Below are 14,658 nucleotides of genomic sequence, written 5' to 3'. Positions count from 1 at the left end.
AAATACCAACAGCTCCCACAGCAATAACCTCTTGAGACTCAACACCTTGAAGTATGCAATCTTCATGTTTTAGAAGTGAAAGAATCCTCAATAATTACAGACTAAGAATGAGCATTTATTCTATAAAATATACATATGGCTTTACATAATTAATGGCAGAAAAATGTTTTCATAGTATATATTATCACTAAATTGCATTTTAATATACAGCATACACAGTTTTATCTAATACATTTGGACAGCTGCTCTTGTATGCTGGATTTTATGAGAATGACTTTTCTCCTGCCTTGTGCAATAAGTTTAGTTTTTAAAAGGTCACTGGATAAATGAGGTGGCTGCATGCTAATTTTGTTTTTCAACATCAGAAAATATGATTTCATCATCAGACATGAGGGAGATGGGAAGAAGCAGACAGTAGTGGTGTGTTTGGAACTTATTAGTATGAAAGGCTTAGATTTTTAGGTCAGTTTTTCTCAACATCTGATTATCACAAAGTCCCATTGGAAAATAAATTCCTTTTTTCATATTCAAAGGAGAAATGTACTTTACTAATTTTTCATTATCCTTCTAGACAGAATTGAAATAACTTCAGACTTTAAACTTGTGCTTCGATTTAACCAATTGTATTTCTATTTATTTGTATTCTGGCAGAACATGGAGACTCCCAGCTGAAACCAGGTTTCCATTATTTTTATCTCCATTCTAGTGTAGATTACAGGATTACCTTTTTCTTTTCCTTTTCCTTTTTTTTTTTAACTCTTACTAGATTTTTTTTAATCCAAATCTATAAAAGCTGTGCAAAAAGGGTTCAGAGTCAAATGGTCATAGAAGAGATGAGTACTTCACAGGCTTTTTGCTAGTTCTCATAACTTTTGCTGTTTCTACCATTACTCTTACTGGATTCAGTTTCTGAATTTTTATTTTTTTTTTCCTTTTACCAATGTTTGAACTAAATCAGCAGACAGTTTAAGGGGTGGCTCTTGCTTCATTTATGGATGGCTCTTTAGGACATCTCCATTTTTCCTCTCTCAAGAATGCTGCTTTAATACCTGTTGAAACCATTTTTATATCTGACACAGCTTGAGGTTTTAGTGATATTCATTTAGAATTTATAGGGTTTTTTAAAAGGCTGCATATATGACATAATTTGAAATGCCTTTTCCCTATATTTTTAATGCCTGTGATTTCTAAGAAGAAAGATTTTCCAGCAGGAAAATGAAATTAAATATTCTAATATGCACTGACAAACTACTTTAATATATACACAGGTTGCAAGGTCCCAACAGAAAATTTTGCCCAGGGCTGTCTTTAGCTAAACAGAAATGGAAAGGTTTTTATTACAAGACTACAGAGGAAAAACAATAGGAACAATTTTATAGGGATAAAAAAAATTCTCTTCAAGCACCAAAAATAAGAAAAACACTTTGAAGTCGTGCCTCCACATTACATTGACTAGAAGCATGATGTAATTAACAGAGGTATTTTCCACTTCAGTTAGTTCAAAGATTCATTAACTTGAGTAAAATATTATTAAAATGCCATGTGAAAATTTTATTTTTATTTCTCTCTCTTTCTGTCTCTCTCTTTTTTAAAATGTTTAAATTTATTCATTTGTAACATAGGATTTGCCAAGGACAGTAGAAAGCATGCATTTCTCTTCTGCATTTGTACATAAATTGAATCAACATCTGTGTACAAATACTATCCCAAAGGCTTTGTTTAGTTTTCTAAGCTGCAAGTGTCTGCAATCTTCTAAAATTAATTACACAAAATTTTGACCCTTTTTCTTTTTTTTCTAGAATATAGATATCTTTAGATTCCCTTGGTGAAGAAAATAACCCCCACTAAAACAAACCAACCAACCAACACACAACAGAAAAAAAAAAAATCAAACAAAACAAAACTCAATTCCCCAATTAAAATATTAGGAATTTTCAGACTAAAACATGTACTTTCATTGGGATGTTTCCACTAGAATTTACATATACTTCAATTAAAAGAATGGAACACACCTTAGAAAGCTCCAAAACTAACTTTATTGAGGCGAATTGCAAGTTTTGTGTGACCTCCTATGCATTTTGCCCAGGTATTCATTTACAACAATATTTGATGTGATTTTTATTTTATTATATTTAGAGATGTACCTAGTCTTTAAACACCACTGCAATGAAACTAGCATTGAAATGCTGCTAAGGTTTGCTTGCAATGTTCAGCCTGAGTGTGGTCATGAGCTCTTGCAGTGGTATTTAACAGAAACAGCTACTATGGGATTAGCTATTCCCTAGTTTGTGGAGGAAAATCACTCCTATTACTTTTATGTATAAATATATATAGAGACCTACATATATCTCTCTGTATTAATGTGTATGTATGGGTTTCTCTAGGGGTAAGCACACAGTTTTACAGATAGCTAAGAACACAAAACCTTGACCCTGGGGAGTTTATATTTGATGGACTAAGTATAAGCAGCAAAGTCTCGTACTGAAAATGTCTGTCAGGAAAAAGAAAAAAAGAAAAGAAGACTAGTAGCTCACATTTCTATAAATCACTACAGAAAAACAAAGTGTTTGGCATTGGACTGACAATCCCTAATCTAAGGAAGAAATCCTACAGGGTACTGTTACTTAATAGTGACTTACAGAAAAAGGTAGAAAATATAATAAGAGAGAGAGCACAGTTTAAGGTCAGCTAGGTTGCTGTTAAATGACCCAATTTCTACAACAGCAGTAATGAGTGGGTCTGTAAGTAGCAGACCCTAGGGTGACAACAGCGGGACTTGGGGCAGAACATTAACTGAAGCAAGATAGCTAAGTGGGATCTAGGGAAACTTCTGAAGTTGAAATGCAAAGTAGTCCATGGTTTAAGAGAGTGAAAGCCTCTCACCGTGGCGCATTGCACAGTTTGATCACATTCACATAGTCCTGATGCTTGGTTCTTGCTGCTGTGTGACCAGGGATGGGCAGAGATTTCTCTGCTTGTGGGTTTAATGCACTAGGTGCACACTAAGCCCAGCTGGGCCTCCTATATGCGCACATGTATAGGAAAGGCAAGTCTGACATGGCTAAGAACCCAATGAATTTTCCCTTTCTGCATCCAATCCATTTTTCCATCTTGACCAAGTGCCTTCAATTATTGTGTGAGTAGTCAGAGTTTGTGAAGGACAGCTCAGTGAGGGCTGCCTCTGGCTGTGCAGTGGATAGTTGGCTCTGGACACCCAAGGGAGCCTGGAGAAGAGGAGACTCAGGGGTGACCTTATTGCTCTCTACAACTATCTGAAGGGAGGTTGTAGACAGACAGATGTTGGTCTCTTCTCCCAGGCAAGCAGTACCAGAACAAGAGGACACAGTCTCAGGCTGCGCCAGGGGAGGTTCAGGCTGGATGTTAGAAAAAAGTTCTATACAGAAAGAGTGATTGCACATTGGAATGGGCTGCCTGGGGAGGTGGTGGAGTCGCCATCACTGGAGGTTTTTAGGAGAAGACTTGACAGGGTGCTTGGTGCTCTGGGTTAGTTGCTTGGGCGGTGTTGGATTGGTGATGGGTTGGACGCGATGATCTTGAAGGTCTCTTCCAACCTGGTTTATTCTATGTATTCTATGTATTCTATGTATTCTAAAACTTGCCAGAGCAAGCTATGGGCTAGACAGATTGTCCCAGATTTAGGCCATTGATTGAGTAATCCTTACTGAAGATGTATATTTGTGAATGGAGAGATAATTTGGGTGTGTGCATTTGTTTAGCCAGGGTGGAGGGAGAAGAAAGCAGACATGTGTTTGTTTCTAACTGTTTGTGAAGAAAAATAGTATGATTAACACCAAGGTTTGCATGCTCTTATACTGTAATGATTGTCATTTTAAAACTAGCTTTTTGCCTTCGAGCTATCGGGGTAAAGACCTGCGAGAAAACTACTGCCGAAACCCCCGAGGGGAAGAAGGAGGGCCCTGGTGTTTTACCACCAGTCCAGAGATACGTCATGAAGTCTGTGATATTCCCCTCTGCTCACAAGGTAACACAGAACAACTCAAGTGTAAAGTTCTTTTCTCTTCTGGCAGCAGGTGCTCAGAACTTCCAATAGTTTCAGGGACATTTGCTGATGAACTTTGGAGAAAGCGTAGGTAATTTCTTAGCAAGAATAGCCCATCTATCAAGAAAACCAATTCACAGGATCACAGGATATTTGGGGTTGGAAGGGACCTCAGGACCATAGAATCCAGCACAGGTCACACAGAAACACATCCAGGTGGGTCTTGAAAGTCTCCAGAGAAGGAGACTCCACAGCCCCTCTGGGGAGCCTGCTCCAGTGCTCTGTCACCCTCACAGTGAAGAACTTCCTCCTCATGTTGAAGTGGAACCTCCTGTGCTGTAGTTTATATCCATTACCCCTTGTCCTATCACAGGGTGCAACTGAGCAGAGCCTGCCCCCTCTGTCTTGACACTCAGCTCTCAGATATTTATAAACATTTAACTCCCCTCTCCATTTTTTCTTCTCCAGACTATTTGATAGTAGTGAGATCAAGACAGATCTTGTTATGTTACAGTACTCTGGAAGATGTAAACAAGATTTCAGGCTTAGCAGCTATTTGTCCAGGTCATGGAGGAGCTGGAAAAAATGAAGTTGTGCTGATTGCACAAGTCTGGCCCTTTTTTTTTTCTCTTCTCTACTCTGAACAATTTCAGTATTACTATGTGATAAAATCAGCCAGTACCATTCCACCATAAAATTAACTTCCTTTTGATGAAAATACCTCAAAAGCTCTAAGAAAGCATTTTGGTTTTCAAACAACTACGGTAAATAAATAAAACTTTTTATAAATCTAATGCCATTTGACTTTCAAGTCGTAGAATTTGGAAGACACTTCACTGACACCCTTGCACTTGGTGACTTCTAAGTTCAGTTAACCTCCAAATGAAGCTCTTATATCTTGCTAATTAGCCAGTTTAGTTCCAGTCAATCAACTCTTAAAAATTCTTGAAACATGGTGCCTTCAGTTTCCCTGATAATATGTTATGTACAATAGTTATGCAGCAAAAGGGGAAGAAAAGGGAGAGGAAGGGAGGGAGGAGGAGATGGAGGAAGAGAATTATTTACAAGGAGCTTGAAAGTCTATTAAAAGCTAACATTTAAAGATCAATTGAAGTGAACTTCAAGTGGGTAAGACCTGGAGCTCACTGCAGGATAAAGACTTTGGTATCGGATGTTTTGACTGAAGACTCTAATTGCATAAATCAGTATTTACTAAGTGATCCTTCCTACTATTGCTCTAATTAGAGGACACTTGAGAAATACATTTATAGTTAATTATGGTGAATTTATTTTATATTTTAAGACTCCTTATTCTACATTATGAAGCACATTTTTTAAAAAACAGTGATTTTAAATCCCCTTGGTACTTTCTACCCACTCTCCCTCCACCCCCTACTTTCCCAAAACAGGGCTGAAAATATATCATGGTTTAAGCTGCCAAAAAGAATTAGTATGGAAAAGAAACAGTATCATATGTGGCTGAAAGTGCTGAGAATTTAAAGAGACAGACTGTACTGTGTGAAATTTCAGCCATTATTCTGGATGAGATGTTACTATAATATGACATAGAGTGATTTGGAACAACAAATGTTGCTTAATTAGAGAATATCGCCTCTAAGAAATACTTCTTTAGGCATCTGTGTCTCTCTGCTGCTAACCATAGGTAAGGTTAAAAATCTGCTAGGAACATTAATGTCTCTAGCAGCTCACACCTACCTGCTTGAAAACCATCAGTGTCCTGTTAAGTGAGAACAAATTTAAGCATCTGGATTAGATTTAAGAAAGAGATGCAATTCTATCCCAAAGGGCATTTCCCATACCAACATCACTAAAAGATAGCACTTTTATATACCTCTCTAGGTTGGCTTGAATTTATAACAGCAGGGATATAATTTAATTTGTCTGTATGTGTGTGTGCTGTGAGTCATCAGAATAATAAATGACTAGTACTCTTTTTTTTTTCCCCCTAGTTGAATGCATGACCTGCAATGGAGAGAGCTACAGAGGGCCAATGGATCACACGGAGTCAGGCAAGGAGTGTCAGCGCTGGGATCTTCAGAGACCACACAAGCACAAATTTCGGCCAGAGAGGTAATCTCTTCTACCCCACAAGCAAATCCATGTGGTTGTAATCTGAATTTCACACGTTCTTGAACCAGTTGGGCAAAACCATCATTGGCTGAATTGAAATTTATGGAGTTCACCAGTTGTAGCTGGCTACAATTACAATGGAGATGCAGGATGGGGACTAGAGGCTATTTTGTGCAGTCGTGGCTACATTACATGGCTGTATAGCACAGTGATGTACTGCATGAATCGATCAAAATTTCTTCCCTATCTTTATTGACTCTCTACAACTACCTGAAGGGGATGTTGGAGCGAGGAGGGGGCCAGCCTCTTCACCTTGATGGCAAGCAACAGGACTAGAGGAAGTGGTTACAAGCTGCACCAAGGGGGGTTTAGGCTGGATGTTAGGAAATATTTCTCTACTGAAAGGGTTCTCAAACATTGGGATGGTCTGCCCAGGGCAGTAGTGGTGTCACCATCCCTGGAGGTATTTAAGCAGCGTGTAGACCTGGCAGTTAAGGATTAGTGTTGACCCTTCTGTACTGGGTTGAAGGTTTGACTGGAAGATGTTTGAGACCTCTTCCAACTAGATATATTCTGTGATTCTGTGACAGTAAAAAAATTAACCTCTGAGTATTTCTATATATGTTGGGATTTAGCTTCAGTCAGCTTAAAATACCTTAAAGTCATCATAAAGTAAATAGTGATTGAAAGTAATGAAGTTTTGGTAGAGTTCTTAGCAAAATCAGTGAATACAAACTCACAACATTATCTGGTCAGAGTATGCCACTATTTTAAAATAGTGAACAAATTTTAAGCTATAGATGCTCTCCTGTTGTAGTCAGGTTTAAGTAACCAATTAGTTTGACAAAGATATGTACCTACTACATGGATATTTTCCAACTCTGAAAAGATTTCAGCATTCTATTTAGTATTTTGTGCATAAGCAGATATTTTGGACCTTTTTTTAATATATTTTTTTTTGTAAATAGATACACACTGCCAAAACATGAGTCAGAAATAACAAGACAAGGATTTGTCCTAGAGAGTAAAATTCGCCCAACCACAGGGTCATCTATACTACACCCTTTTGGAAGGATTTTATGTGGGCCTTAGGCCACACAGGAGGGCCTTTATGTTTCTCTTAAGATAGACTAAAGTTTCACTTTACTTTTACTCAGAATTGTCTATTAACTCCATTTATAAAGTGTATTGAATAAACTTAAACTGCTAGAGGAAGGCTGCAAGAATCAACAGCCCTGGATTGATTGAAACCTTCCCCTGAAAGTATCAATATGTGTTGAACTATTCTGCTAAATAAAATATACCCAGCTATATGGGCATGGGTGTATTTTACAAAACCTAATTATTCAGCAAAACTGGATCTGCATTTTTGGAGTTTATGTGATATAACCTCTTTTTCCTCTTGGCTCTGATGACCTGTTTCATGAATAATAGCAGGCTCTCCCACAGTTCTGATGCAATAAATATTTTGTATTAGCAGACCGGGGCTGAAGATAATCTGTTTCTGAGTTTTGCCATGCACTTGCTGTGCATTCTAGAATAAGTCACAGAAAAAAATTTGTTCCTTGGGAATTAAACATTTGTAAAACTCTTTGGTACAAACAATAATTAAGATTAATTTTGAATTGTTTGCAAAATGACTTTTCAGCCTTGTTGCAGTGTCTTGGACTATTGCCTTCCTCCTTAAGGGATTTTCTTTAGAAAGTGTCTCCTTGAGAATGTCAGCCTACAATAAAAATACATTTTGTCAAAAAGTGACCCATCCAGTTTGAACTGATAAGCTTGTGCTTTCAGAAGAGTAGCAGTCATTCCCCTAAAGAGCTTCCAAATGAGCTGTGTTTAGCTCTTAGTGGATGCAGAATTGTATTCTGAAGCTCCCCTTCTCTTGTGTACTTCTCACAGGCAGGATTATGCATCAGTATGGAGGTAAAAGCATTGAGGATGATAACTTAGACAGGCACAGCATAGAGAAGCATAAGTTTTATCCTTTTATCCTTTTCTGCTCAAAATTAAACATGCTGTGAAAATAGGCGCTTACTACATGGAGGAATGTTATGTTGAAATATTATATAAGACTTGACTAACTGCAGGTATCCTTTTAATAAAATGATCTTGTTCCTATTTTTGTATGCTTCCTTTCTGCCTGGGCAGCGAACTACAGCTACAGCAGTTTAAGTTGCTGGGGGGGAGGTTGCAAAAAAAATAAATGCATAGGGTTTTGAAAGATCTTGAAAACCTCAGGCTCTTTGCTGGAGCTAAGCAAGAGGTCTGAGCCCAAGTGTAGTGAAGAAGGAGAAGTGCGCAGAACAAAGGGATGAACTCTTAATGCATCTTCCACAATCTCCCTTTTGAATTCTGTGGAACAGTTTGAAGCCTTATTGTTTATCTAATCAGTAATATCTGTGTATTAAAGGTATTAGTTGGCCTTTTCAACAGGAACTGAGGAAGTCTTGCTTAATGGAAATGAAGAACACCAAAAGAATGCCTGAAATTTGTGGGAAGAACTGGTGACTGAGAAGTCTATTGTTTCTCTAGCAATGGCAACACGGATAGAACAGATGGAGCAGTACAGTTCATGGACACTACTCTATCCCATAGAGACGCTCAAAGCTTAATCCTGGGAGAACTGTTACATCTCTACTTAAGTTTTAGTTAGTAAATGACACACTTGTTATATACTGTGGGAACATAAATAGTATTAGGGTGAACAGAGAATTCAGTGTCTTCTAGAGAGTGAATTCTTTACACCTGCAAGTTTTTGAAATGGATTTTGAGGGCTATGACTGCAGATACTTTAAATTTCTTCTGTTCCTGGATAGTACCATGGAATTCCCATAGGTACATGACATGGAGCATGTGCTGCCAATATCACTCTACTTACTAAGTGTTGAAATCTACGTCAATTTCTGCTATATTATTAGATCATTAATTATTCTTTTGTGAAATCATTGGACAGTTTGTATTCTACCTGGCAGAAATCAGGATACTGCTGCTAGATCTGAAAATCTCACATGCTTGTCTGCACTTAAATTATCTTTTTTTGTGAGACATGTTCGTGGCTGGGTTTTTTTGGGGGGGAGGGGTTTGGGTTGGGTTTTTTTGGTTGGTTGGGGTTTGGGGATTTTTTTGGTTCCCCCCCCACCCCCTACCCCGCCATCAAATTCTACTTAAATCCTGTCCCTGTCCCTCTCCCTTGTAGAAATGAAGGAACCTGATTTTTCCCATGGTATGGCAGATCAAGTTGCAAATGCATGAGTCAAAATTAGGATAATCGTTTGACAGAAAAAACATCCTAGCTAAAGCACAGACTTGTAAATCACATTTTCCTCTGCTTGTATGAAACACATCTGCTTGCCATTGTAAATGGATTTGGGTTCCCAGGTAGTTAACTTTATTGTTCTCTTATAGACTTTTCATGTTTCTTTTACAAACACATTTCAATAAAAATGGAAAACCAAGACAGTTTGTATTCACTGGAGGGGGAAAAAACGTATCCATTTATCTCCTCTTTATATTTATAGATGATAATATAGAACACATCTAAAAAAAACCCCACCCACCCCCCCCCAAAAAAAAAAAGAACAAAACACCAAAACACCACAAACCCTCTCCTTGTCTTGAATATCTGCCTGATTGTTCAGTGATGGCTGTAGGAATATGGAAACAATTAAATGGCACAATAGTTCCAAATCTTAATGAGATAAAGTGAGATGGAAGTTAATTCCTTATTTTTCTCTTTTTTTTCACCCTAATGCTTGAAATGAGGTCATGACCTAGAATAAGCTCTATTGCAAAAATGGAACTATCATTAGTAACATAACTATTCAAAACAGCTTCCAGTTTGAACTCATGGCTGTTGCTCTGAAGAACCTGTTTTCTTAATGAGTCCAGCATGCCAGGCAGTGTTTATATAATCCACTTTTAATTGGGCTGTTTTAAAAACCCGTGTGGCTTTAGCATTTGGTCATCAGTTGACAGACACAAGAACAAGAATTTACCAATTAGTGGAGTTACCCCATCCGGTATCCTGTGCGTTAGCACAGCAGGGAATCCCCTCAGTGTAGGTCCGAATCTGCTGCATATTTGGAAGGAGATTTTATGTTATGAACTTTCTAATAGTGTTAAAAGACATCATCCATCTCACAGGATCAGACCCAAGGTTAATGGTAACTGGCTCTTGTTTGCCTTTGCTGAAGACTGTCCTTTAAGTACCTTGTACAAGCTTGTGTAGTGTTGCCAGGAAGATTTCCTTGACACATTTCTTGTTGTGGTTTGCAGATATCCTGACAAGGGCTTTGATGATAATTACTGCCGCAATCCTGATGGCAAACTGAGACCCTGGTGCTACACTCTTGACCCTAACACCCCCTGGGAATTCTGTGCAATTAAAACGTGTGGTGAGTTTAAGCAAAATTTATTACTTCCTCTTCCTTTCCAAAAAATCTGGACACAGATAGTTCAAGCAATATAGGACCACCACAGCTACTTCATTCATTGCACTTCACTGACTTTAAAACAGCTTTCAAAGATAATCGTATTATAATCTGGACAGGAAGTGAAAGAGTTGTGTGCTACTTAGCACCAGAATATATGCCTACTTAGCACTGGAATATATGTTTATCTTATGTACAGGAAATTGCATTAAAACATAAGAAAATAAAGAACTAAAAAAGTGAGGCAACATTGTCATGAAGATCTTATGGACAGTATTAATCTAGCTATGCCAGGCATCTGTGTTACAATTTGGGAATAGTTGCAGGCACAGCATCTTCCCTATGCAGTGCTCTGTGTCAGCAAATGTTCATTGCTTTGTTTTCCTCTTGCACCTTGTCTGGTTCTAGGCCTTCGCTCCTGCAAAATATTCAGACTTGTGCTGAAGACCGAATTATTAATTTCCTCCTGGGTTTCTCTGTGATATTCATCACTCCCGTATCAAAGCACTCCTCAGGCAATTAATTTCTTCTCATCTGTCAGCTACAAGATGGTGGCTTTCCTTACCCTCATTTTACAGACAGAGAAATGAATCAAAGTTAACATTAAGGTATACAGATATTGGATGCCTGCTTTGAGACACTTTAGTTTGTTAGAACATTCAGCAGCATGTTTTACCTTCAAAGTCCAGATCCTTCTAACTTTGATGGTAGCTCTGACAGATCTGTCCTACTGATAATTAAATGTCTTAAATGAGAAGCACAGGGCCCACAAGGAAGGTAAAACTATTGGATGTTCCTGGAAAACTTGGATAAAGTATTCTTTCTATAATTTAATGGTAATGTTGAGGCTGAGGCAGATGGTAGAAGTAAGCTTTCTTGAGACATATTTTAATTAAGAAACTGAGATTTGCATCCCTAAGATTCCTTACCTCATTCACAGCTCATGGGCTTTACAGGTGATAGTCTCCTCTCTTAACTCCCATGCTTCTCATTGCCAGATTTGGAGTCCAATTTTTTGTCTTTAGTGAACTGACAATATGTGAAATAATCCATGTAGAAGCATGCTGCTAAAAGCAGTCTCATAATACCTAGGCAGGGTTTTTTTAATTTTTTTTTTTATTTTCCCTGAAAATACTTTTTTCCTAACATTTTAAGAATAAAGGCAATTTCTGAAAACAAGGCATAACATTAACTGAATCTATGCTCTAGAACCCTGTTAGTTTCATAGAATTGTGGAATCACAGAATGGCTTGGGTTGGGAGGGATGTCCAAAGATCACGTTAGGACAACCCCTTGCAGTCAGCAGGGACATTCTTCACTAGATCAGGTTGCTCAGAGCCTTGTCAAACCTGGCCTTGGATAGCCCCAGGGATGAAACCTCAACTACTTCTCTGGGTAACCCGTTCCAGTGTTCCACCACCCTCACGGTAAAGAGCTTGCTCCTAACATCCAATCTAAATCTGCTCTTCTCTAATTTCAAAACATTGCCCCTCATCCTATAACTACAGCCTCTTTGTAGGCCCTCTTCATGTATTGGAAGGCCTCTATCAGATCTCCCAAGAGCCTTTTCTTCTCCAGACTGAACAAGCCCAGCTCCCTCAGCCTGTCCTCACAACACAGGTGTTCCAGCCCCTTGATCATTTTTGTGGCCCTCATCTGAACCTGTTCCATCAGGTCCACATCCTTCCTGTGTTGAGGGCTTGTGGTGGTGAGAGAAGATTCAGTTCTCCCTCCCCCACAAAGAAACCATGGCTGACTCAGTCAGAGGAGCAAAATTAATTAAAGCTATATTTACAAGCAGTGAATATATACACAATACACAGTATCTACAATATATGCAGGAATATACAGCAAAGAAAGCAATACAGAACAAAACTCCCTCCTCCAGCCAGAGGAGGGTTCCCCCCCGAGCCCCCTCTCTCCCCCTACCTCCCTTTTTTCCCAAAAGGGTTAGAGAGAAAGAAAAGGTAATTATTAAAGAGAATAATACTGTTAGCTTAGAGCGCATGCAAGAATTATTTTCTTATCTGTTATTCAAGGTCAGCTCCAGCTAGTTGCTCAGAGAGAGAGACAGAAGCAGACAGGCTGAACAGAACAGAACTTCACTGAGAGAGACTCAAACTGAACTAAAACTTGAAGTTGCATTCTACCAATCTACCAATGAAATTCATTTAGACTTTATCTTTGTTTTCATAACATTCAGCCAGAGTGTTCCAGCAACTGTCTCTTTCTTAAAGGCACAGCGTAAAATGGTCACAATCCACCCCTTCTAAACAATTTCATTGGCTGTTTGTACTGTCCATCCAATTTAAAACAATATCTACAATTTGTAAATAAAGTTCATAGTCCATTCCGGCTATCCTCAGATGTAGATGATTCAGAAGTCCAAGAAAATCAGGAAACAAGAAAATGGAAAACAGTTCGTCTCCTCGCAGACAAAGCAAAGAAAAGGGAAACAGGGAAACAGGGACTCTCAGTTGACTCAGGGCTCTCAGGGTTCGTGCACAATAGATTCCTCATGGATTCTTCCTTTGGACATGATGTAGCTGCACAACAGTCTGAAATTAAACTCTTTCAGCTAAAGTTAAATTTCTTTGTGGAATACACTGAATTTCACCATTCTCTTGCATTACGCAATAAGTGTGACCAGGACCTTCAGCTGAAACCACCCCTCAGACAGGTTTAGCCTCTCCTGAGGGAGAAAATACCCAAACAGCTGGACACAGTACTTCATGTGAGGTCTCACCAGAGTGAAGCGGCAGAATCAATTATCATGTCCTGGCCATGCTTCATTTGAGGCAGCCTAGAATGCAAGTGCACACTGTTGGCTTGTGTCCAGCATTTCATCCACCAACAACCCCAAGCCCTTTTCTGCAGGACTGCTCTCAATCTCATAATCCCCTAGCCTTTGCTGATATCTAAGATTGCCCTGACCTAGGTGCAGGACCTTGCACTTTGCCTTATTGAACCTCGTAAGATTCTCCTCAGCCCACCTCTCCAGCCTGTCCAGGTTCCCCTGGATGGCAACCATTCCATCCTTCAGACTTATCAACCATACCACTCAGCTTGATATCATCTGCAAGTTTGCTGAAAGTGCACTCAAACTCTTCATGTGCCATAACCCTGTGGCAGAGTTCCCATGAATACAGGCAGAAAAGGGACAGCAATATTTTTGAATTTTCTGTGAAGGAGAGATAAAGGAAAGCTTCTAAAACTACTCAGTGAAACTCAGTGTCGTGTTAGCTCATGCGAAAGTCAGTTTCTCTTAGACGTGCAGTTTTGGAAACTATAATTTTCTTTGTTCTCTTGCTTCAAATTTGACCAAAATTAAGTGTTAAAAAAAATAATCCTTGAAACCAGACACTCTGCTTTTCATCTAGCTGCAAGTGTCACTTCAGCAAGCTTCTGTCATTGTAAAATTCATTTGGTTCTCTTGGGAGGAGGATAGAAGTGAATAGATTCAATTAAAAAGAACAATAAAGCTCACCTTGAACTAGATTTATGTGAAAATTCACAAAAGGAGAAATGAAAAATATGATAATCATTAAAAGACTGATTTTTAATGACTGCGTAAGTTTCAAGGTTCTCTGTATTTGGTTATCCTCATATATGAAGATAAACTATTACTGGGATATCTAAAATCCAGATAACATAGAGACAGTAGTGGATGCTTCCATAATGTAATCCTGTTTATCTTCCTATAATGTTAACATAAATGCTGGGCAGAGGGGAGAGAAGAGAGGCTGGCATGCTCATAAGCAGTTGCTACCTAAAAGGGGATACATGGAATTCTCCATCTTCCCTTGGAATTCATACCAAACCAAATTATGTCATGCTTTCTGCTTCCACCACCAACAGTCAAGAATATTCTCTCCTTCCTTGTTCTTGGATCTGGCCAGTGTAATTTCTTGCTGTGACAGTCATGTCTGAACAATTAGTCAATGTTTTGAAAAACACAGGTCGAGTAAGAATTGCTCTTGATATACTTCATGATGGAGAGCAATTGGATTTTTTCTGCACTACCATATATCATTGAAAATCCAGTGTAAGGTAACTAAAATTAGGAAAATTATTCTCCAGTAAAAGTGTGAGGTTGCTTTGCTACTTTGAGCA

The 14,658-nt window shown here is 38.6% G+C and overlaps 1 protein-coding gene across 1 annotated transcript in view; it reads left to right on the top strand.

Annotated features, from left to right (window-relative positions):
- HGF (hepatocyte growth factor) overlaps positions 1-14,658 on the top strand; it is a 61,711-nt gene that overhangs the window by 23,200 nt on the left and 23,853 nt on the right. Inside the window, exons 5-7 of the mRNA XM_054178182.1 lie at positions 3,861-4,003; positions 5,992-6,112; positions 10,391-10,509. Of these exons, the coding sequence (XP_054034157.1) occupies positions 3,861-4,003; positions 5,992-6,112; positions 10,391-10,509 (383 nt within the window). The remainder of the gene's footprint in view (positions 1-3,860; positions 4,004-5,991; positions 6,113-10,390; positions 10,510-14,658) is intronic.

The sequence above is a fragment of the Dryobates pubescens genome, chromosome Z (genome assembly GCF_014839835.1).
Source record: "Dryobates pubescens isolate bDryPub1 chromosome Z, bDryPub1.pri, whole genome shotgun sequence".
NCBI classification, from domain to species: Eukaryota; Metazoa; Chordata; class Aves; order Piciformes; family Picidae; genus Dryobates; species Dryobates pubescens.
This window is presented reverse-complemented; position numbering and strand designations above follow the sequence as displayed.